The sequence below is a fragment of the Mchenga conophoros genome, linkage group LG5 (assembly GCF_057382185.1).
Source record: "Mchenga conophoros isolate Kocher_MC1m ecotype Shallow Benthic linkage group LG5, M_conophoros_male_GT1.1, whole genome shotgun sequence".
NCBI lineage: Eukaryota > Metazoa > Chordata > Actinopteri > Cichliformes > Cichlidae > Mchenga > Mchenga conophoros.
In genome coordinates, this window is record NC_140530.1 from 41,039,542 (window position 1) to 41,063,924 (window position 24,383).

The 24,383-nt window shown below is 41.5% G+C and overlaps 2 protein-coding genes and 1 pseudogene across 5 annotated transcripts; 1 reads left to right on the forward strand and 2 right to left on the reverse strand.

Annotated features, from left to right (window-relative positions):
• The first annotated feature begins 1,647 nt into the window (after positions 1–1,647).
• LOC146575178 (uncharacterized) lies at positions 1,648–23,785 on the forward strand. The gene is made up of 4 exons (XM_085275411.1): positions 1,648–1,752; positions 10,435–10,533; positions 10,778–10,846; positions 23,600–23,785. Exons 1-4 carry the CDS (start codon positions 1,711–1,713, stop codon positions 23,783–23,785), a joined length of 396 nt encoding a protein of 131 aa, XP_085131537.1. The 5' UTR covers positions 1,648–1,710.
• On the reverse strand, positions 9,055–16,514 carry LOC146575179 (uncharacterized). 3 transcript variants are annotated; one of them, XM_085275412.1, is made up of 6 exons: positions 16,395–16,514; positions 16,090–16,238; positions 15,160–15,309; positions 11,838–12,446; positions 10,257–10,616; positions 9,066–9,197 (listed from the first exon to the last, which is right to left on the reverse strand). In XM_085275412.1, exons 2-4 carry the CDS (start codon positions 16,172–16,174, stop codon positions 12,361–12,363), a joined length of 321 nt encoding a protein of 106 aa, XP_085131538.1. In that variant the 5' UTR covers positions 16,175–16,238; positions 16,395–16,514; the 3' UTR covers positions 9,066–9,197; positions 10,257–10,616; positions 11,838–12,360. The 3 variants fall into 3 exon arrangements, with proteins under 3 accessions (XP_085131539.1, XP_085131538.1, XP_085131540.1); XM_085275414.1 differs by lacking the exon at positions 16,395–16,514 and adding an exon at positions 13,124–13,375 and having other exon boundaries at positions 16,090–16,228; XM_085275413.1 differs by lacking the exons at positions 10,257–10,616; positions 11,838–12,446; positions 16,395–16,514 and having other exon boundaries at positions 9,055–9,197; positions 16,090–16,228.
• LOC146575180 (uncharacterized) lies at positions 16,679–19,034 on the reverse strand (annotated as a pseudogene). Its single transcript, XR_014892539.1, has 2 exons — positions 18,863–19,034; positions 16,679–18,372 (listed from the first exon to the last, which is right to left on the reverse strand). The product of XR_014892539.1 is annotated as an uncharacterized LOC146575180 (transcript).
• Positions 23,786–24,383: the final 598 nt, after the last annotated feature.

Sequence of the window (24,383 nt, forward strand, 5' to 3'; positions counted from 1 at the left end):
AACACTGTATGTGTGTTTTTATTATCAAAGGGATTTATGTGAGTGTGCAGGACTGTAACCTAAGGTTTATATTATTAACAGGTCAGAGTAACGCAAAAATAATGTAACAAGTAACAAATTACTTAATTACTCCCTGGAGAAAGTAACAGTAATTAGTTTTAAAAAGTAATTTATTTTTGAGTAAGAACCCCAAACACTGATAGAAAGCTGCTTTGATCCCTATAAATAATTTTCTCCTTCATAACAACTGAATGTTTGAACTCACCTGTTTAAATTGTATTCAGGCTTAAAGGTTGTGGCTGGGGGCGTGGTCTCTTTGACTGACAGGTGGCTGCTAGTGATGGGATTTCCGGCTCTTTTTAGAGATCCGGCTCTTTCGGTTCGGCTCACTAAAAAGAGCCGGCTCTTTCGGCTCCGAACCGGCTCTTCAGGTTGTTTTGTTGCTTTAATTAATTTATTATTAACAATAATATAAAATTATGCACAAAAGGAATTACTAACGTAAAAACAAGTGGTTTTATTTATATATGTTTATATATAAATATATGCGGTGGCCCCTAGAGACAAAACACGTACAAACTCCAAAACACGTTTCTAGCATGAACTGAACTTCCAAAGCAGAGCTACTAGATCACTTAAATTACACAATTGAAAGCATGTGTGTATTGTTTGTGTATTTATACACAGGCACTCATATATATATTCAAATAATTTAAAAAAAAGTTCATTTACCTGTTATTACCACACACCAAATCCGGTCGTTGGTACTTGCTGGCTTGTGTAGCCACAAGATAACAAAGGCTCAACACTGCGCCCAGCATCCTGGAGCACTTCTGTTGTCTTTTGTACGTGTTTTGAGTTTTCATGTGCTTCTGAGTTTTTAAATGCTTCTGAGTTTTTACGTGCTTCGGAGTTTGTACGTGTTTTTACGTGTTTTGGAGTTTTTACGTGTTTTGGAGTTTGTACGTGTTTTTACGTGTTTTGGAGTTTGTACATGCTTCAGAGTTCGTACGTGATTTGAAGTTTGTATGTGCTTTGTCTCTAGGGGCCACCGTAAATATACTTTTATTTATTCACTCCACATAAAATGTAATAAATAAATCATATAATACAAAAATCAACTATTCACATTTCAAGTTTTAACTATTTAAATTTTCAGCTTTTTCCTTTCACAAATTTAAAGTGAAAAGAACACAAAACACTGCAAACCACAACACAATTAAATATAAATTATAATATGAAAACTAAAAGAACATGCACATTCTCTGTCATATGGACCTGCATGAATAAACTTTCTCAATCCTTTATCATCTGCAACCGAAAATAGTTGTGGATGATTACTATACCTTTCTAATGTTGTTGTCCCTGCCTCTCTTTCTCTCTCTCTGGCTCTGTTCCTGTGCTACTGAGTGTAACTACCGCCCCTCCCCCCTCTGCCCAGCGTAAAGCACAAGGCTCGCGTGCAGAGTGAAGCGGGAAAAAAGTGCGAGAGAGAGGCTGAGAGAAAGAAAAAAAAAACCCACGTGACGGCTCGCGATAAGGAGCCGGCTTGCGTCGTTCACGTCAAAGAGCCGGCTCTAAGAGCCATTTCGTTCGCGAACGACCCATCACTAGTGGCTGCAGCTGTTAGCTGTGTGCTAGGCCTCCCCTCAGCTAACTGGAGCCCCGTGTTTGTGCTGCTGGAACATTTTTGATGACATTAGCTGATCAATGACTTGGCTGCTGTACGAACAGAGCTCAGGTCCAGTGTTGGTGAGTGAAACTGGGATTTTATTTGGATGTCGCTGAGCTCCTTAGCAGGTGTGTGTTTGATGCACCTGTGCATAGTTAGTAGTTGGTTTCAGCTTTGCAAAACACTGCGAGGAGAAGTTTGGCTGACAGTGTGGATGACTCAGGCATGACAAGTGTTACAGAATCCAGCGACAGCAGTCAAGTGTGAAACACGAGCAGGGAAGCTCGTGTTGCCTCGTCTACCCCAAAAACCACCCGTCAGGGTAACGCGCTGTTTCTAAGTAGTGGTTGTATTTCAGAGCTTTAATTCTGTCCAAAGAGATAAAAACGACCACAAAATATCAGAAAACTGATGCAAAATAACTACAAAGAGGCTGAAAACAAGTAGCACGGAGGGATTAACCACGTGCTCAGTTTTAATGACACCCAGTGATTAAATCAGCTGTAAACAAATGTCAGTCATACCTCTGTGGAAAGCCTTCTTTATCTTCATTTCCTTTATCTAAAGTGCTCGTCAGGAGCTTTCAGAGGAATTTTCATTCACTTTTTACACCCACAGTATAAAATAAATAAACGAGTGTTTATGGTGTTGTTGTTTTTGAGCGTTAAACATTGGGGATCTCATGCTGGGCCTTTGTGGCATTTCCTGTGCAGCAGAGGAGCCTCTGATTACAGGAAGCCGCCTCTTACTGCGTTTGTAATCAGCTGATTGGAGATGAACAGTCACCATCTGGACTCAATAAAAAGGTGTGTTCACTTTTTAAGGCTGCAGCAGTTTATATGTCACCTAACGAAGGACGAGTTGCCATTTTTCCACCTGATTTACTTCCCAGATAAAGAATTCCCAGCCAAACGTTCAGTGGCTTCAGAAAGTGCCTTTTTATGCTGAGGTCAGTGCTCAAATAATCGTTTATAGAAAGTCCTTCTTCCCATTAATTATCTTAGACTTATGTGGGGATGCTTGAAAGGGTTTAGTTTGCTACTGAAGCTTTTTATTATGTCCGATCATTACTTGCACTGAAGTCTTTTGCCCTGTTTTCTAATGGCGCTCTAAAGTGAAAGATGCCACCTGCAGACACGTCGCTGTTAACAGATCAGCGACTCGCAGGTGAAAGGCTGACGGTGTGAGCAGCTGTAGCACAGATGTGCTGATGTTTAAACAGGCAGTAGCTGTGATGTCATCCCTGAAGCGAGCTGTAGCCTGCTGTAAGAGCTGCAGCGCGTCCTGTTTAGATGCTCCAGCAGCATTTCCTGCAGCTGCACGCTGGAGACCGGCCCTTTGTGTGTGCGTTATCTTCAGGATGCAGCTCTCTTCCTGCTGACTCTTTCTTCTGTAACAGACCTTCGGGGTGTTCGGTGGATGAATGCGTGCCGTCCATCGAGGGTTGTTGTGAAACGTTGTGTCCCTCGACTCCTTCGGGGGTTTTCTATGTTTGTTCTAAAGCTTTGTCTTCTCAGCATTTGGGGGCAGGTGTGAACTCTATTTAGGATCTAAATTCAGACTCACAACAGTGTTACACAACACAGCATTAATGTCCGATCACTGAAACCCTGAATAGTGAATAAAAATCTCCACGTGGATTTAACTGAGGAAATGGGTCAGATTAGCTCAGAAAGTCCTGCAGTGATTCATGTTTCAGCTGATTTATGCATTTTTTTTTTTTAGCAGTGTTAAGATTCAGTATTGAGGAAGGGTACAAGAGGTGATCGAAGAATAACCACACCGATCCGGCCGGGTGAAGTCAAACGATGATTTTAATGAACACACGTGTGGGAAGACAACTCTGTACGCAGACAGGAAGTAGTCTTCAACTTAATCAAAGCATGAACAGATATTTTATAGCATCAGGGTTTGTTTACTGACGCCCCTTCATGCGTCACCGGTACATTTTATACATAGATCAGATCAACATCATCATGACTTTTCACCTAGAAAATCATCTCCTATTTTCATGGCTTGGTACTTTCCGTTCTTATCTTAAAATGAATTGTTCCTCTTTCTTGCCGAGACAACAAGGAACGGTTCCTCTTTTACCAAGACAATTTTGCAGTTACAGCCAAACATAACTAACCTCTCCTCTAAATAAATCTAATTTAAAGTGTGTATGTGTGTGTGTGTGTGTTGACCTCACATGCTCTTTGTGTCACCTCTTCACCTACTGTCTGTGTCTCGTCCTCAAATGCTCTTTCTCAATTCACCTGTTGCACTTCTGACCTTTTACCAGACCAGAAGCTCACTGAGACTATGTGTATGTCTTCTACTAAATAAATGTTTTAACCAAGAACCTCTACTAAAACCTTAATATAAAATGATCTGATATATAAGTGTTTTGTAAGCATGTATTGCAATTCCTTCTCTGGCTCCAAGTCACTTGCACAATAGATTGTCCGAACATCGCGCCGAACAAAGCTTCCGACCCCCAATTAATTGACCGAGCTCCAACTCTTTAATAAGCACAGATATGCATTGTGTATAAAATAGTCATAACTGCTTAAGGCCTTCTTAAAGCTATCTGTTACATTGTTAAAGCCTCGTCTTAGCCTGCGGCTCAAAATAACTTCCTGCTTCTTTCTGCATACAACTTCCTGTCAGCCTGCAACTCAGTCTTTCTGAAAGAGACACTGTTTAAACCTTGGAATGCAATATCCATGCTGCAGATTATATTATTAATGCAATGACAATTATTTAACAATAGCAGTAAAATAATTTCCCTCCTCGACAGCAGTCATGTCAGGAGAAGACAGAAGCTGTTTGATAATGAAGAGCATGTCCACATGTTTAATGAAGACAACTCAGTGTGGGCCCAAACAGCTGTGTAGCCTTTATAAAACACTTATGCTAATTATGGAAAAAAGGCACTTTGCATGGGAGCATAAAGATAAGGCTCCGGAGCAATGGATGAAGGTCATGTGGTCTAAGAAGAGAGGTCAACAAAGTGTTGCACCCATCATGCCTAGTGGCCACTGTGTGAGTCTGTGGGGATGTGTCGTGGTCTGGAGTCGCTCTGTTGGACACTTCAGGACATCGATGGCACAGCGTGCTCCAACTGAGAGCTCGAGCAGTCGTCAGGCTCAGAGTATGAAAGAGTGCAGAACTTTAAAGAGTCTGTGGGATGTGCTGCAGAAGACTGTTTGCAGCAGTCCAACTTTCCCATCATCCATACAAGATCTCTGGGTGGATCCTGCAGCACTGCATGAGCTTATCAACATGATGCTCTGGTGATTTAATGGCATCATCAAAGCTAAAGGCGATCCAACAAACTTTACAGAGAAAACATTTGACCTTGCAAGTAAATCAGTACAGTATTATTAAACTGACTGTAGACCGGGCATGACTGTTTCTGGGACTAAGACTGACTCTGTTTTCGTCTCTGAAGGGTTACCATGGTATTCGGAGATGGGCGTGGCTGCTTTATCGCGCTGTAGCTCTCAGCACACAGTGTCTTCATGATCCCTTCCATCAACGCAAACATAACAATGATGCAGTGATACCCAAAATAACAATTGGCTTGTTATAAATAGCATTTGGTCAAACAGGCTTGCACAGTGTTGTGCTGCATTAGATGTGTTCAAGTTGCCTGACTGCCAACACAGAACAACAAGCTGCAGCCACAAATATGTCTGCCTCTGGTTCTGAGTGAGCCACAGCACCATTTTCAGACAGTCAGTCTCCTAAAGTCTGACTGCTGATGATTTGTTTGTTTTTCTTCTCTGATGGTGCCTCTCCTCCTGCTGGGGAGTTTCACACCAGCGTTTAACTCTTCAGCCCGAGCTTTCAGCTTTGGCATGTCACCTGAGTTTAGATCACATCTTCTACTAAAGCTGCAGTTTGCATCGGGCTGTAAACGTGTTTCTTTCTGCTGTAAAGTTGGACGTTTTAACCTGTGAGTCTGTGGGGACTGACTCACTGCTGGAGCCCCAAGTGGACGTCAGAGGAACTGCAGCTTTTATTTTCAGTCACCTCAATTTTAATTTTTTTGTGATAAAGTTGAAGAATTTCAGCAGAATCATAGATTTACAGAATTATAAATTTCAGTGTTTGCTACCACTGAATATTAGCCTCACAGACACATCTCACTCTGAATGTTAGTCGCTTTAAAAGTGACGATCAGAGGGACGGAGTTTGATCTGGAAAAAGTAAAATACTTTTGTCAGATTTCCTGCAACTTTTTGGAAACTGCTGAACCGTCAACGACAGTTTGTTGTTGTCTTATTTTATGCAAATAGTGTGAGTGTGTGCGTTACGGTGTGTGGTGAATTGGAGCTAAACCCAGATATCTGACACCAACTGCACAAACAAAAAAACAACCTTTATGAATGTCATGAAAAATCCAAAAACAGGAAACAAAATCCTCAGAAAATCTAAAAGTTACAAGAAACAGCTAAAACATCGGGGACCTCAAGACTTAAATATGAACAGACCAGAACCAGGAACAGGACTCGGCATCTTCCTCCCAGTTTATTTGTTTTTATTATGAAGCACTTTGTTTTTAAACTTGCTGAACAAATAAAATAAACTGACTATATATTGATTTTATTGTCTGATCATGTAGCCGTTCTCTCCTTGGTTTAGTGGACACGACATGAACGAGTGATTCTAAAATACTTTTAATGATTCACAGTTTTTTGTACACTTGTGTACTTTATACACATTATAAACACTTTAGAGAACGATGATAATAACTGTAAGAGCCTCTGATGATAATGTTTTATCATTCATTGAGCCAGAAAAGCTCACAGGTGAGATCCTCACCTGGTCTCACCAGAAATCATCATCCTGCTTTAGTAAAAAAAAAGAAACTAAACCAGTAAATATTTAAAAAAAATCAAACTTTTCTTTGGCTCATAGAAGCTTTATGTGATTTGAAAGCATCTGCAAATAAGATCAGTTTAGTGGTGGAGACGTAAGCCCACCTCGCACGGTGACAGCGGCCCGATGGCCTGCAGCTCACACTGGCTTCAGGTTTTCACAGGAATGAAAACGCACAGAGCTCAGCGTCGTATTTAAAGCTCCCGGGGCGCGGCTGATCTGGGCAGACTGCGGTTTAGCTTCCGCTGACGTGGACGACTGTTCGCTGGAATTTATTGTAAAGGATCAAAGCTGAAGAAATGCCCATCGGAGGCTTTACTAACACAACAGGCTCAGAACAAACAGCCGTGCAGGAGGAGACAAAGAAACGAGCAGCAACCAGGAGAAGACTGCAGTGTTTTTATAAAGAGGAGCATGCACCTCAGAACACAAAACACTCATCCACTGTTCTCCTGTTGGCTGAAAACTACAAATCTGAAGTGACAACAAACCAAAAACACAACAGTTACAAAATGCAACGCAAAAGCAAAAGAAAGGAAAAAGAAAAGATAAGAAACAAAACGACTAAAACGAGATGAAAAAAGCACCAACACATGTCATGAAAATGACACACAAACCAAAATGTGACACAAACATCAGCAAAGAGAAGCAAAACTGCTAAAAGTTCAAACACCTCTGTTTATTGTGTGTCTCTGAATTCAATCACCTCGATTCTTAGCGTCAGTATTGTGAGTAAAATAAAGAGAAAACACGACCAAACAGGAGCAGAGCTTCTTTAAACCTTTCCTGCCTGCGAGCTCCGGGTCCGTCTCAGCTCCCGCCACCTCTGCAGCACGTGTCATGTTCACCACCTGAGCACAAACACACAAACTGTGGCTGCTGAGTGTGTTTGAGGCTCAGCACACCTGTGGCCAAAAAGAAGAAGTTTGTCTGCTGTGTCCACATGGCTGAGACACACAAGAGTGAAATGAGCCGTCAGTGGCAGAAAGCTGCAGATAAGCCTGAAAACTGTGGCTTTAAGACACTTCCTGCTTTCTTGCACAGCAGCGAACAATACAGTGGACATTAAGCCACACACGTGTCATATTTAATGCCGTATATGGAAGAAAACACACGTGTGTATAATCTTCAACTGTCAAACTTCATAATTTCATTAAGAACATCCCATTTATTTACTTTATTTGCTTTTACAGTTTGCTTTGGCTCATACTCCACCTGCTCTGTCCGATCAGTTTTGCAACTTTTGCGTGACTCTGAGCGGAGAGCAAAGGTCACACGTCACAGTTCATCCTGCTGCTTCGATTAGCAGTCACAACATCAATAAACCGTGACCCACTTCCACCGCAGCCGTACAGGCCCGAGCCATAACATTACCTCCACCATGTTTGACGTGTGATGTGGTATGCTTCAGACCACCAGCTGTTTCTCTCCTCTATATTCACGCAGCCATGAAACTGTTTTTCAGTAAACTGTTCAATTACTGTGATAATGGAGGCCTGTATGAAAGTGTCACTGTCTAAATGAACCTGTCTGTAGATGGAAATATTAACAGCAGGTGTGTAAACATCCACTCTAGTCTAAGACACTCATCCTTTGCTGACCTGTAGATGTAAAACCAAAAGTTTCCAATGAGGAGTCATGATGGGAGAGCTCTGAGTTAATGGCATTAAAATGCAGAACATGAAGGAACATGTTTATTAAAAACGCCAGCCTCGTGTACCAACTTCACAGGAAAAAACATCAGCTGGTGTTCTCATTTATACTGCAGTAAAACCACAAAACTCCCACCAGAAGTTACACTGACAGAAAGAAGCAGAGAAACTGTAGCGGTATCACACCTACCATCTCTCTGCTACGTGGCACAGATGTCTGTACTGTTTGAACATGTCAGTTTACTGGTTGGATTTAAAAAACCTTTCAACATTTCTGTTCATTCGTGTGCCACACAGACAGTAACAGACTACATGTACCGCCGTTACGCATTTAAAATACTAAATATGAGTAACTGTATTCTGTTACAGTTACCGTTTAAAAAGGTGGCATTTAGAATACAGTTACTTTCTTGAAATAAAGGGATTACTTTCCCGTTTCATATGTTCGGCTATGCCCTCTCTGTTTTTGGTAATTCCACACTGGTGGAAACCCAAACAAAACACGCATTAAGACCAGGCTCTCTGTCCTGGTCGTTGTGTCCTTGGGCAAGACACTTTACCCTACTTGCCTACTGGTGTTGGCCAGAGGGGCCGATGGCGCGATATGGCAGCCTGGCTTCTGTCAGTCTGCCCCAGGGCAGCTGTGGCTACAACTGTAGCTGCCTCCACCAGTGTGTGAATGTGAGAGTGAATGAATAGTGGTATTGTAAAGCGCTTTGGGTGCCTAGAAAAGCGCTATATAAATCCAATCCATTATTATTAATTCAATTCAATTTTATTCATATAGCGCCAAATCACAACAAAAGTCGCCTCAAGGCGCTTCATAGATACAGAGGAAACCCCAACAATCATATGACCCCCTGTGAGCAGCACTTTGGCGACAGTGGGAAGGAAAAACTCCCTTTTAACAGGAAGAAACCTCCGGCAGAACCAGGCTCAGGGAGGGGCGGGGCCATCTGCTGTGATTGGTTGGGGTGAGAGAAGGAAGACAGGATGAAGACATGCTGTGGAAGAGAGACAGAGGTTAATAACAGATATGATTCAATGCAGAGAGGTCTGTTAATACATAGAGAGTGAGAAAGGTGACTGGAAAGGAAAAACTCAATGCATCATGGGAATCCCCCGGCAGCCTACGTCTATTGCAGCATAACTAAGGGAGGATTCAGGGTCACCTGGTCCAGCCCTAACTATATGCTTTAGCAAAAAGGAAAGTTTGAAGCCTAATCTTAAAAGTAGAGATAGTGTCTGTCTCCTGAATCCAAACTGGAAGCTGGTTCCACAGAAGAGGGGCCTGAAAACTGAAGGCTCTCCCTCCCATTCTACTTTTAAATACTCTAGGAACAACAAGTAGGCCTGCAGAGCGAGAGCGGAGCGCTCTAATAGGGTGATATGGTACTACAAGGTCATTAAGATAAGATGGGGCCTGATTATTTAAGACCTTGTATGTGAGGAGCAGGATTTTGAATTCAATTCTGGATTTAACAGGAAGCCAAAACAGGAGAAATCTGCTCTCTCTAGTCCCTGTCAGGACTCTTGCTGCAGCATTTTGGATCAGTTGAAGGCTTTTCAGGGAGTTTTTAGGACTTCCTGATAATAATGAATTACAGTCGTCCAGCCTGGAAGTAATAAATGCATGAACTAGTTTTTCAGCGTCACTCTGAGACAGGATATTTCTAACTTTAGAGATGTTGCGCAAATGGAAGAACGCAGTCTGACATATTTGTTTAATATGTGCGTTGAAGGACATGTCCTGGTCAAAAATGACTCCAAGGTTCCTCACAGTGTTACTGGAGGCCAAGGTAATGCCATCCAGAGTAAGAATCTGGTTAGATACCATATTTCTAAGCTTTTCAGGGCCGAGTACATTAACCTCAGTTTGATCTGAATTAAGAAGCAGAAAGTTAGCGGCCATCCAGGTCTTTATGTCTTTAAGACATTCTTAAAGACTGCAGTTTGACCTGAGCCTTTCCAAGCAAACCTTTGAAAACGCTTTAAAGGTTTGGTCGTTAGAAATAAACTTGAGTTCATCTGAAATGTTGCAGAGTTGCTATATTTACACTTACAAACACGTCACATGAGCGTCAGGCTAATCGAGCAGGGAGCCCCGCCCTCTGTCAGCTTGGATTAAGCTTTTGCACGTATGAAGCAGATGAGCTGTCAGATTTCTGCACGTTCAGCCTCTTTTTTTAAATTGTTTGTAGACATTTTGGATGCGTAACCGTCCCCATCTCTCCTCCGCAGCGGCTGGCCTCGGTCGGCCTGGACGCCAAGAACACGGTGTGTATCTGGGAGTGGAAGAGAGGGAAGATCCTGGCCACGGCCACGGGACACTCGGACAGGGTGAGAGCGTGCACCAATCAGCTTCCTCTGCAGTTAAGCCTCGCCGCTTGCCGCCGTCTGGCAAAGCCTCTGGGCGGTGCCGTCTGAGCGGGACATAAAATCAGCGTGAAGCACCACACACCAATCAGATCTCAATAAAAAATCTTTTACAGAGTTTGAAAGTGTTTCCTTCTCATCGTACTTCCACTGTGCATGCACGCGTTTTCACATAAACCCGATAACGGACGATTCTTCTGTTCTCCAGATCTTTGACATCTGCTGGGATCCGTTTCAGCAAAGCCGCCTGGTGAGCTGCGGCGTGAAGCACATCAAGGTAACGCAGAAATCGTCGTTTTGTGCTCGTCTCCAGAAATGTGGAAGTAAAATGTAACGTATTCCTCCTACCCAGAAATATGACTGGTCAGCACATTTACCTTCTCCACCTTCATGTAGCTGCTTAGTTTCACTCGAGGTAATAAAATAGTTCCTCTGAACGCCCGTCATTAAATATCTCTGACTCTCTAACGAGCCGAGAAGGAAGCAGATATAAAAGCTGGAGACAACTCCCAGCTCAGCTTCTCTCATTGTTAGTTTGTATTGTTGATTGTTATTTATGCTTAGAAATATTTAACCATAGATGCTTAGAGGTGTATAATCAATTGTGTAGTGATAAGTTGTGTGATCTTTAACAGGCTACAGAGGCTTGGTGTGCATTCCACACCTACATCCTGGGAGCATGAGAGAGGTCATACCTTCTCTTGTTTTATGGTAGGATTAACCTAGCTACATCTGTTTTAGTCTAAGTGCTTTTCTGTTTAGATGAACTGCTGGACTTCCTCACCGGGGGGGGGGTCTAGTCTACCCTCTTCCTGACCAAGGATGTTTGACCCTTTGATCAGCAACCAACACACACACACACACACACACACACACCTCTTTGTTTGTATGTAGACGTCGTATGTTAATGAACCTATGCATATTCATGTAACCTCAATAAAAGGATAGTGTATGGGAGGACGGACGAGAGCTACTGGGGTCAAGCGAAGGGACGGCGCTCTGTCCAATCTCTCCCGTGCACGAGTACCATGAAGAAGTTTGCCTACTTGCGTCTTGCTTGCAGTGTAATTATATTGTCTTAACGTTCCAGCGAATAGGTTCAAGCTACAAACCTAACACTCATCCAATCAGAGTCCAGTCCAGATATCAAAAAGCACCTTTACATGGTTCACTGCTGTGGATTTAAATACAAGACAAATCCAGGACAATTTAGATTGTTTTTTCTTTTTTATTTGCTGTTTTGAACACATTTTCCCAACGCCTCTAACCTGTAGATTCGCCGGATGGTGGCCACTTCATGACTGGCTTTAGCGTCCTCAGCCCCGTTTTTCTCTTCAGACTCGTGTTTCAGGTCGTGGTCCATGTTTGCTTCACTAAGAGTCACGACTTCCCTTGCAGGATAAACAGACGATGTCACAGGTTGCTCCTCAGGGAAAGTTTGATCCGGCAGCATTTCAGGCTCGCTCTCACTGAACTCTCTTTCTCTCGCGTCTCCGTCACTTTCTCTCGCGTCTCCGTCACTTTCTCTCGCGTCTCCATCGCTCTCCAGAAACTCTTCCATGAAGCGGTCTAAAACCGGAAAGCCATCCTCCATGAAGTGTTCAATGATGCTCGTCACATCTTCACGTAGCTTTTCCCAACGCCTCTAACCTGTAGATTCGCCGGATGGTGGCCACTTCATGACTGGCTTTAGCGTCCTCAGCCCCGTTTTTCTCTTCAGACTCGTGTTTCAGGTCGTGGTCCATGTTTGCTTCCGTGTTTGTGAAGAAGTAAGCTCAGGTGTGTTTGGTTTTAAACTCTGCAGAGGGAACTGCCATGCAGGGCCGTTGCTAGCCATTTGGGTGCCCTAAGCACAAATGCTTTATGGTGCCCCCCCACTGAAAAAACAAAAAACAAAACATTAATACTTTTGAATTTCTCAGTGGAATTTGTTTAATTAAATAACAACAAACATGACAGTTAAACAAATAAATAAGGTTAAAGGAGGTTAAAAATACTGTTACAAATAAATACTGAAACAAAAATTGAACATTGGAACAAGAACAAAGAGCCTGGCAATAATGTGTAATTTTTTTTATAAAAAAATAATATATATAATATAATAGTATTATTATTAATATATTTACAAATAGTTTCACAATAGAATTTAAATAAGAAACTTAAATAAGAAAAATAAGAATTTGAACACAAAAGCCACATTCCTTAAGTAACTATGTTAAACATTTTTACAATTCGTTGTCAGAGTATGCCCTAGACTCTAGGGCATACTCTGACAACCAGAAAATGCAGGCGTGGTGTGCCTCTCTAGGGCCTAGAGAGGCACACGCCTGCATTTTCTGGTTGCAAAATCAGCTATAAGGTCATCATATGATAGCTTCTGAGCCACGTCACCATTGATGCTGATAACAGCCAGACCACTTAAACGTTCCTGCCCCATTGATGAACGCAGGTACGTTTTAATGAGTTTGAGCTTTGAAAAGCTTCGCTCAGCAGAGGCAACTGTGACAGGCAGGGTCAGTGCAATACGCAGAGCAATCCACAGATTGGGATATACCTCTTGAAGCTGATTGTCATGTAAAAATGACAGCATTTCCAAAGCAGACGTCTGTGGTGGCAGCTGAGGAAGGTTGATGATTTCCTGCATCATCTCAGGTCCATCAATGTCAGCTACTCCCTTATCTGTCAGTGTCTTCTGTACTTCAGTGCAGTGTTTTTTTAAATCCTCCTTGGACATCCCATTCACTTTGCTGAAATCAAGCAGCACTCCATATTTCTCCTTCACTTGATTCATGGTCTCAAACCTCTCCTGTAGGGAGATTAAAGCAGAGTCCACAACACAATTGAAAAATGTGACCTCAAGCTTTTTAAGGGCATCATGGAGGGGCTCATCAACAGCTTCATATGCAAACTGCCTTTTTGTGCTCCTGAGCCTTTTCTCCTTCAACTGTGGTTCTATGTTCAGGGCCTCACAGAGTTCTTTGGCAGCTGACACAGCCTCATCAAACCCAGACTGTCTGTATTTAGAGAGGTTACTTTTGGCAGTGTCAATGAGCCTGACAGCAACATCGAGCTGCATGGAGCTGGACTGTAGTAACTTGTTCACCTGGTTTGTGATTGTAAGAAGTTCACACCACACGATGGAGCAAATCAAAAATCGAAATGAGGCTACTTCCTCAGCAAGCACTTGAGCCTCCACCTTTGCGACTGCATCACTTACAGCTTCTCTGGCCTCCAGGAGAGCATCCCTCACTTCTTTTGTCTGACTCCGGACAGCAGTTACACTTTGAAGCCTGCTTTCCCATCTAACGTCACTCCAAGATTTAAGTGTCAATTTCACATGTTTTGTTAAAATGGCCCATCGCTGGGTGGCACTGGAAAAGAAATTGAACAACTTCTGCAAATACCCAAAGTAGCCAGTTGCATCTGGAGAGGACTTGGCAGCATCAGCTATGACCAGATTCATCGTGTGAGCGCCACAAGGCACAAACAATGCTCTCGGGTTTAATTGTAGCAGTCTGGCCTGAACACCTTGCTTCTTCCCCTTCATGTTGGCCCCATTGTCATAGGCCTGTCCTCGACAGTTTTCAAATGGAATGCCAAGCTCCTTCAACTTGTCAAGGACAACATTGGACAGGTTAAGGCCAGTTGTTTGCTCCACATTTATATAGCCAAGAAAGTATTCTTTAATATCTGGTTGTGCTTGGAAACAAACAATGCGTACTATGACTGACATTTGTTCAGTGTGACTCACATCTGGAGTACAGTCAAGAATGATGGAGAAGTATTTTGCCAACTGGATTTGCTTCACAATGGCGCGGAATGTTTCTGAAGAGATAATCTGAATTAGTTCGTTCTGTGTCTCAGGGCTGAGGTAATGTGTGTGGGAACCTTCATCTTTTATGTTGGCCAAGTGATTTGCCATTACAAGGTCATATGTTGCCATAAGCTCTACTTCCTTCAAGAAGTTGCCATTGTCCGGCTCATAAAGACAGTCAGAAGAGCCCCTAAAAGACAAATTTCTGGAAGCCAGTGAGAGAGTTATTGAGAGTAATCGTTTGAGAATCTCTCGCCACTTTTTCCTTTCTGCCTCTAGTAAGGTCAACTCCTGTTGATCTATTGCCATGCTTTTCTTTAGCCGTGTGTCCAGTTCTCTCCACTTAAGCATGCACTGTATGTGGTCTTGGCTACACTCATGACCCCTCAAACGGATGTTGATGTTCGACCAGTCACTGAAGCCCTCTGTACTCAGCTTTATATCCTTCACACTGAAAAGCTTACATGCAAAGCAGAACACAGCATTGTTCTGCGGTGAGTACACTAACCAGCTCCGGTGAACCTTTTCTCCATTGGGAAGAATTTTGAACTTAAGGCTAGTGTGAAATGCTCTTCCATCAGGCCCCTTTGGAAAATTAAAATCAGAGCTGACATTAAAAGGACCTCTCCGCACAATTTCAACACGATCAGCATCTACAATGTGAGCTGGCCAAAGAGCAGGATCGGTTGAAGGGGGCACACATGTCTCCACAGTGTCACTTTCTGATAGTCTCTCAGTGACAGGACTCTCAGTGGTACTTGTGTATGGAACTGTACCTGAACTGGTGGTTGATGGTTCTTGTTCTTCTTGGCTAGGGATTGTTGCAGGGTCTACAATGGCTGGTGGTTGATGTCCAGGGATGGCACTACTACTGGATGGTTCATCCTGTCCTTGAGATCCTCCTTGAACATATTTAAGCATTGACCCTGCATACAAGAGAAAATATTCAGGGATTTTACAGAAATACAATTTTGAATCTACAGTAGGCCTACGAAAGATTGCATTATAAGACTAATAAATTAAGTAAGTCACTGGTACATTTAAAAATTACTAACTATATTTTACATGTATAGATTTTCATAATGGCAAATGGCAATATAAACATGCTGTACATAATTTGATATAAATGCGCAAGTAGGAAATCTATATTACTGGAAGATATAGGTTTCATATTACAGTTTCACCAACAGATGTCGCCCTTGATCTATGAACCTAAAGAAAGACGAGAACTATTTATGTGTTCAGACGTCAATGGCATAAATAAGATATGCGTCTTTATAGATATCCTGAAATGCAGCAACATACAAAGTAATCTTGTCTAATCTGATAATAATACTTGACTGCATCACTGACCTATCCCAAAGTTAAGGTTAATCAGTAGCATGCATGACGTTAGCCAGCTAGCAACCTGAGGAGGGAAATGCTAGTCTCACGAATCACGATAACGTTAGCAATCGTGAGTCACGATTGCTAACGTTATCTGAAAACCGTCAATTGAGTGACCATGATGAGTTGCTTTTAGTAGTCCATTCTATATTCATATCCACAACGTAAACAAACTACCCAACATCAATCATTTGCAACATTTGTTAACACAGTATGAACACTGCTAACAGGAGCTATCACAGAGTTGACGGACATGAGCGTGCAAGCAAGGGCTACAATAATGAACTTTTTTTATTATTATTATTTAAACATTGCCTTACCGGCAAGCGACGCCTGAGTTTCATCACGCTTCCTCTTCTTCTTTCTTTTCTCCGCTCCCGACTCCTGTTGCCGTTTCGAGGCCATGTTCAAACAGGTGTTTACCAATTATAGAACAGACCACTGGGAGTGGGGGGGCACCAGGAGGAGACTGGAGACAGGGCACAAAGCAGATTCACCCCTTTTCTCGGGAAAATTGTTTTATGTTGCTTTTGTATTGTTTAACCATATTAATGCATATGATATTTATAGTATTAATATGGTTTACTTTTTTTTTTTTACGACCCTGATTTTTTTGGTGCCCTACCGGCCATTTGGTGCCCTACGCAGTGTGCGTTATGTGCGTTAGCGGAGCTACGGCACTGAGGTTTCCCCTCGGGAGCAACTGTTTGCTTTCCTTCACTAAGAGTCACGACTTCCCTTGCAGGATAAACAGATGATGTCACAGGTTGCTCCTCAGGGAAAGTTTGATCCGGCAGCATTTCAGGCTCGCTCTCACTGAACTCGCTTTCTCTCGCGTCTTCTGTCGTGTCTCCATCGCTCTCCAGAAAGCCATCCTCCATGAAGTGTTCAATGATGCTCGTCACATCTTCACGTAGCTTTTCCCAACGCCTCTAACCTGTAGATTCGCTGGATGGTGGCCACTTCATGACTGGCTTTAGCGTCCTCAGCCCCGTTTTTCTCTTCAGACTCGTGTTTCAGGTCGTGGTCCATGTTTGCTTCACTAAGAGTCACGACTTCCCTTGCAGGATAAACAGACGATGCCACAGGTTGCTCCTCAGGGAAAGTTTGATCTGGCAGCATTTCAGGCTCGCTCTCACTGAACTCTCTTTCTCTCGCGACTCCGTCACTTTCTCTCGCGTCTCCGTCACTTTCTCTCGTGCCTCCGTCACTTTCCAGAAAGCCATCCTCCATGAAGTGTTCAATGATGCTCGTCACATCTTCACGTAGCTTTTCCAAACGCCTCTAACCTGTAGATTCGCCGGATGGTGGCCACTTCATGACTGGCTTTAGCGTCCTCAGCCCCGTTTTTCTCTTCAGACTCGTGTTTCAGGTCGTGGTCCATGTTTGCTTCACTAAGAGTCACGACTTCCCTTGCAGGATAAACAGACGATGCCACAGGTTGCTCCTCAGGGAAAGTTTGATCCGGCAGCATTTCAGGCTCGCTCTCACTGAACTCTCTTTCTCTCGCGACTCCGTCACTTTCTCTCGCGTCTCCGTCACTTTCTCTCGCGTCTCCGTCACTTTCCAGAAAGCCATCCTCCATGAAGTGTTCAATGATGCTCGTCACATCTTCACGTAGCTTTTCCCAACGCCTCTAACCTGTAGATTCGCTGGATGGTGGCCACTTCATGACTGGCTTTAGTGTCCTCAGCCCCGTTTTTCTCTTCAGACTCGTGTTTCAGGTCGTGGTCCATGTTTGCTTCACTAAGAGTCACGACTTCCCTTGCAGGATAAACAGACGATGCCACAGGTTGCTCCTCAGGGAAAGTTTGATCTGGCAGCATTTCAGGCTCGCTCTCACTGAACTCTCTTTCTCTCGCGACTCCGTCACTTTCTCTCGCGTCTCCGTCACTTTCTCTCGTGCCTCCGTCACTTTCCAGAAAGCCATCCTCCATGAAGTGTTCAATGATGCTCGTCACATCTTCACGTAGCTTTTCCAAACGCCTCTAACCTGTAGATTCGCCGGATGGTGGCCACTTCATGACTGGCTTTAGCGTCCTCAGCCCCGTTTTTCTCTTCAGACTCGTGTTTCAGGTCGTGGTCCATGTTTGCTTCACTAAGAGTCACGACTTCCCTTGCAGGATAAACAGACGATGCCACAGGTTGCTCCTCAGGGAAAGTTTGATCCGGCAGCATTTCAGGCTCGCTCTCACTGAACTCTCTTTCTCTCGCGTCTCCGTCACTTTCTCTCGCGTCTCCGTCACTTTCTCTCGCGTCTCCATCGCTCTCCAGAAACTCTTCCATGAAGCGGTCTAAAACCGGAAAGCCATCCTCCATGAAGTGTTCAATGATGCTCGTCACATCTTCACGTAGCTTTTCCCAACGCCTCTAACCTGTAGATTCGCCGGATGGTGGCCACTTCATGACTGACTTTAGCGTCCTCAGCCCCGTTTTTCTCTTCAGACTCGTGTTTCAGGTCGTGGTCCATGTTTGCTTCCGTGTTTGTGAAGAAGTAAGCTCAGGTGTGTTTGGTTTTAAACTCTGCAGAGGGAACTGCCATGCAGGGCCGTTGCTAGCCATTTGGGTGCCCTAAGCACAAATGCTTTATGGTGCCCCCCCCACTGAAAAAAAAAACAAAACATTAATACTTTTGAATTTCTCAGTGGAATTTGTTTAATTAAATAACAACAAACATGACAGTTAAACAAATAAATAAGGTTAAAGGAGGTTAAAAATACTGTTACAAATAAATACTGAAACAAAAATTGAACATTGGAACAAGAACAAAGAGCCTGGCAATAATGTGTAATTTTTTTTATAAAAAAATAATATATATAATATAATAGTATTATTATTAATATATTTACAAATAGTTTCACAATAGAATTTAAATAAGAAACTTAAATAAGAAAAATAAGAATTTGAACACAAAAGCCACATTCCTTAAGTAACTATGTTAAACATTTTTACAATTCGTTGTCAGAGTATGCCCTCTAAATTTCAAAATTTAGATTGCTTGGCTGGTCACCTAAAATGGCTTATTGGACTCACCAGTGACCTGCCACTTAAGACAAAAGAAATCCAAATAGAATTTGCAATATTCAGATTTACCTCTTGCATGATCTGCAAGTGGTGGGCAAGTTTCTGCCCAGAAACACCGCCCTTCTTCTGGAAAACTGTCATCAACTGAGGTGTAATTCTGTCTAACTGTGCCGCGAAGGTCATCTCCAGTTGAAGTGTTGTAATACACTGGAATTCAGCATTTACCTGTATATCTCTCTCTCTCTCTCTCACACACACACACACACACACACACACACACACACACACACACACACACACACACACACACACACACAAAGAAGACTGGTGCTTAATCATTGGTATGATTATTTTGTTATTTCTTCATTAAATGCTACAATGCAATTGCCATCACTTCATAAAGCATGATTATCATATGGGTTAGTATACAGTGCATGAAGGATGTTACTACTGTTAATCAAAGAAGAAATGAATGGCATCAGTCCATTTAACGGGTTTAAAGGGTTTTAAAAAGCAGACATTTGTCTGTTTCAGGTGGTTGGCAACACATTTTCCTGTGCTCTTTGTCCACTGGTGGGAGTGTCTCACCTGTGAGGTCAGCGGGGCAGAACTCTGCCATCAGCAACAGAGAGCAGAGAAAATTTAGATGTGCAACTAAAAACATGCTTGCCATGTAAGCCCCAAACATCTCTGAAATTGCTCTGCAAACTTCAGAGTACTTATACTTCAGGAGTCCTGTGGGTACCGTAAAGACTCATGTATGCAAACAAACCACATTTTTTTTTGCAATCTGATCCTTTTTCTCTTGGCTGTTTCCTTCAGGGATCACCACAGTGAATGATCCACCTCCATCTAACCCTATGCTCTGCATCCTCTTAACTCACAAGAACTAAATTCCTGTTTTTCATTTCACTTTCGCAAGTTTTTTTTTTCTTTTGTCCTGGATAAAAGAAATTTAATCATATATATTAATTGATATTAATTAATATCAATATTAATAATCACAAGAACCCTTAAGATGAGATAGATAAACTTGTCCCTGCAATACTGTGACAAATACTGTTGTGATAAATATGTAAGGAATTTGCATGTACTTACCAAAATAACACCATCTTCTTGAATAAACAGTAACACATAAGGGGAAGAAAATCTGCCAGAAAAGGAAGACAAATAAAAAAAAATAAACTTTAGAAAGACAAACAATTACCGTTTCCAAGCCATTAGTGCATTACTTCATGATACTCCCTTGTAACAAAACAAATCTTACTTGTGCCTCTGTGCAAACTACAGATGGCACGATACCACTTTTTTATGTCCGATACCGATATCATAAATTTGATTATCTGCCGATGCCGATATGAATCCGATAGTGTATTTTATAATAAATAAAACTGTTTTTATAAATATTTTGCTGCATTTTGTATAAGTTCATACTCAGTTTTAAAAACAAAACATTAAAGCTATTCTGTTATACCTGTATGCAAAAAATACACTGCACCCAAAATATTTTATACGTCAGCAATACTGATCAACCTAAAAAACTTACACCATCCTCCTTATTCAGGTATTCTAAACAGTACATAGAAATATTAAACTAACTAATAGGACTGCCAACTCCCAGCAAAAATATTAGGAAACCACCCCGCACCCTTCGCCTGATAATGCTTAATTGACGTAATCTACTTTAATGCACAGAAATCAATTATTTTTCTATAATAATTTGATTCAACATTTTTCTTCAATACAGTTGCAGACAGCGCAGACAGCGTACCTTCCCAAAGGAAAAAGTGCTATATGTACTACTATTACTAGGGCATATATTAGACTTAATATTTACTACATACAATAATGGATCTCTATACATTTAACCAGATCACCACTTTGGTAGTAAGATTTAGAATAATTATTTATTAAAAGCTAGACATTTTAAATGAGAATAAGAAAGAAAATTATGTCTTTGTGTCTCCCTTTCCCTGTTAATGCCCTACCTGGCCCCCTGGCAAAACTTTGCTAGATCCGCCCCTGCACAGTTACCAGATGTCAGCTACATAGAAAAGGATCCTGGTGTTATTTGTCTCTCATAAACAGTTCATAACTTCAACTCATTCATGTCACCTAAAATGTAAACCTGTTTCTTCATTACCTGTTCAGCTCTAATGATTCAGTAAAAACTTCTCCTGGTTTCACCTTCATGTTTCCTTCTCACCACATATCCAAACTATCATGACCAGCAGCTATTACGGCTGTGGCTCCAGAAAACATAAGCGGATACTAGAAGTAATATTAAAAAAATTCTAACAACAGCTTATCAAGCTTAAACGTGCTGCTGTTGTTTATCTGCCGTTTTCCTCTTTCTAGCGCAAACTGGGTGACTAACAAATGAGAGAGACTAGCGACAGAAAAGCCGATCAGCTGATAATCGATCAGTTTCATGATTGAAGTAGCAACAGGAGAGGGAGGGGGGAGAATGAGGGAAGAAGTTTTAGCTGTTCAGCATGAAGACACCGAATAACTCCAGCTTTGTGTCTTTTTTCATTCTAGCTGAAGTATAAAACAAATCGCTTCCTTTCCCCCACAATACAAAACTCCGACAGCCAGTCCAGCTGTGGCTCCATACATCGGTTGTTAAGCTCAACATGGAAATACTATGCAAACATAAAGAGATGAACTTACACACTTGCTTTACTTCTGTGTTAGTTTTCTCTGAGATTAAATGCAGCGGTTTGGAAGCACGTAGCGAGGCTTTAAATGCTAAACCAGACCGCTGACAGGTCTTGCACTCAACAGCTCTATCAAGTGAAGCAACTTCTTTTCTGAGTTAATTTCAGTCCTGACAAACATCACTCTCAGTGCCTTTTGATCTCACATTTTTGGCAACCACTGAGTTATTCTCCTCCACAGTTTACAACCATTATTTTTTTCTGCACAAAAGACGTTGTGCAACGCCAATCCTACTTATTTCCTACTGCACCCCTGACTGTGCAGGTGCGTTCAGAAGCCCCCTCCCCCGCCCGACTATTCCTTAATGCCAATGTTGTGGCGGGAGGGACGATTTCTCCACTTAAAACTGCAGGCGACTGTACAGTGAACTTTACAGCTAACTACAGAGAAATTGCCTCGTTCCATAATTTGTTAGTACAAAGTGTGCCACAAGAACTAAGCTAAAAACATATGACATTTTAACGCATCAATACAATTACTCTTTTAATAGAGCAGTAGCTAATAGAGCACATAGCTAGCTTAAGTCAAATTCATGACAAAGTTCAGAGGTGTACAACTACTTAGACTTCTTTCTCCATGTGCACACGTCTTAAAGAGTCAACATGCTTTGACTGAGGTAAAAAAAATAAAACAAAAACGACCGTAAAAGGTTTACTTACCGAAGCTAGACCACCTTTATATGAAGTTGTGCGATTAACTTGAGCCCGCTTGCAGCACACAAAGAGTCCGCTTCTTCAGTCCGCGTGCAAAATGGTGGCCTGTCCTAACGCATGCGCAAAATGGCCCAGCAGGAGGCTATGAAAAACATACTTAAGCATTTTGAGCTACATTTAATTAACTAAAATTAATTGGATTAAAACGCAGGGAATGTATTCTGGAGTTACTCGAATTATATATGTAGACAGGAATTACTCATTTGAATTGAAAAGATATACCAAAATATAATATGCTATATTTAAAAGGAGACAATATCACTTTTTTCAGTGTACAGTCCCAATCAAAAGTTTAAGGCAACTTGAAAAAGGGCACAAAATCATATTTTTAATGATTTTTTTTTTTTTTTTTGGAAATAATTTTTCTTAACAAGGTTCCAAGTAGAGCTTCACCATGCAACAAGAAGACATGGGAATGAGACAAAAAAAACGAGCATGCAATTTATTGAAAACGACACTTAAACTGAAACTGGCTGTTTTACAGCTGATCTAAAGTTTAGGAGCACACCTCCAAATAAACCCTGTAAACCCCCCAAAAAAGAAATCAATGTTCCCAAACATAAACATGGAGTAGCTCCACAGTTATTGTTTTTCTTCTATGGTGCAAATAGTTTTTAAAATTACTTTGGAAATTTTGTTCAACCCCAATGAGCCTTTGCGGTGTATTATATTTAAAAAAATTGTGATTATTTATTCCAGATAATTCTGACAATAGGTCATTTAACAGATTTATATCATTTTCAAAGGTAAAATTTTGATGTTTACAAAGTTGAATTAAGTTTTTCAAAGCTGAAAAAGACTGCATATGTTTGCAAGCAGCATATTCTGTTAATATTAATTGCAAGGCAAGGGTTATCTGATGATTGTAGGTTATCTGAGGATCACATGGTCTGACCTTGAGGTGAATTTGGTGGGATGTCCACTCCTGTGAAGATCAAAGGCTAAAAGGCTAGCATATGCATATATATATATATGCATATATATATGCATATGCAGTAAGGGTATACTTAGTGTTTTTTGTATTTTAGTTTGCTTTTTGTTAAATAAATAATAACATTGCATAACATCATGTATTATTGTTCATCTGAGGATACATTTAAATAATTGATTTTGGATATATAGACTAGCTGCTCTAATGCATCATTCTCTCTTTCTCTGCAAATTTGCCCAAACTCCTCTCTTTTTAAGGTACGAGGGTTATTTACAGTAAAAACTCATGTTAACAATGCTGGAGGATTAAGGTGGTACTCTGCTTTGCTTTTTCTTTATCAAACTAACTCCTTTATGCAGAAACAGTAGAAACAATTGATGACAACATGTCATATTGTTACATTGTTAACACTGTTGTTTGTTGTCTATGATGTGCTCACAGGCGCAGCTCCAAAACCGTATGTCACAATACTTAAAGAAAAGGGGCTGCTGCAGTGTCAAGTTCCAGGTGCTTCTCCTAAACCTACAGTTGAGTGGTGGGACAGTGACAACAAAACACTTCCTTTTAAGACGGTGCAGGATGAAGAACAACAAGGTCGCTTCCACGTCACCGTCCAGACTACTGTAACTGAGCCTGGCTGTTATCACTGTGTAGCCACACAGATGGAAAAATGGCATCGGATTTCTTCAGAGATCTGTGTGCATCATGGTGAGTGGGATATAATTCTTCAAATAAGTGTGAACACTAAAATGTGAATATGTGCTTAGACTGAACACTAAGAATGTGGTCGGGGAGGAAAGACATGAACATAAAAGACGATGTGCATGCTGGAAAAAAGCTGTCAGTTTCTAACTGAATGTTGAAAAACTAAACTCGCAAACACATACTGTATATTATAGAAGATGAACTTGCTGTTGTGACTGATTTGTTTATGAACTCTTACATGATGCTCCAAGCTAATTTCTCTATCAAAATATTGGTGTTTTTTAAACCTGAGCATGCTTGCAGACTCTTGAAATAACACTTCCATGGTAAATCTCACTCTGCTTTATTTTTCATTTTTAAACATTAATGGCATCATATTCACACTCTGGGTGGTGCTATTACTTGGTGTTGGCTCTCTCTAGAGTATCATTTTGTGTTGCTGTTAGGACACAGTGGTGTTTTTGTGTAACTTATCTGTGTACCCAGTTTAATTAAAAACTTGTCTTATTGTCTTATTTCA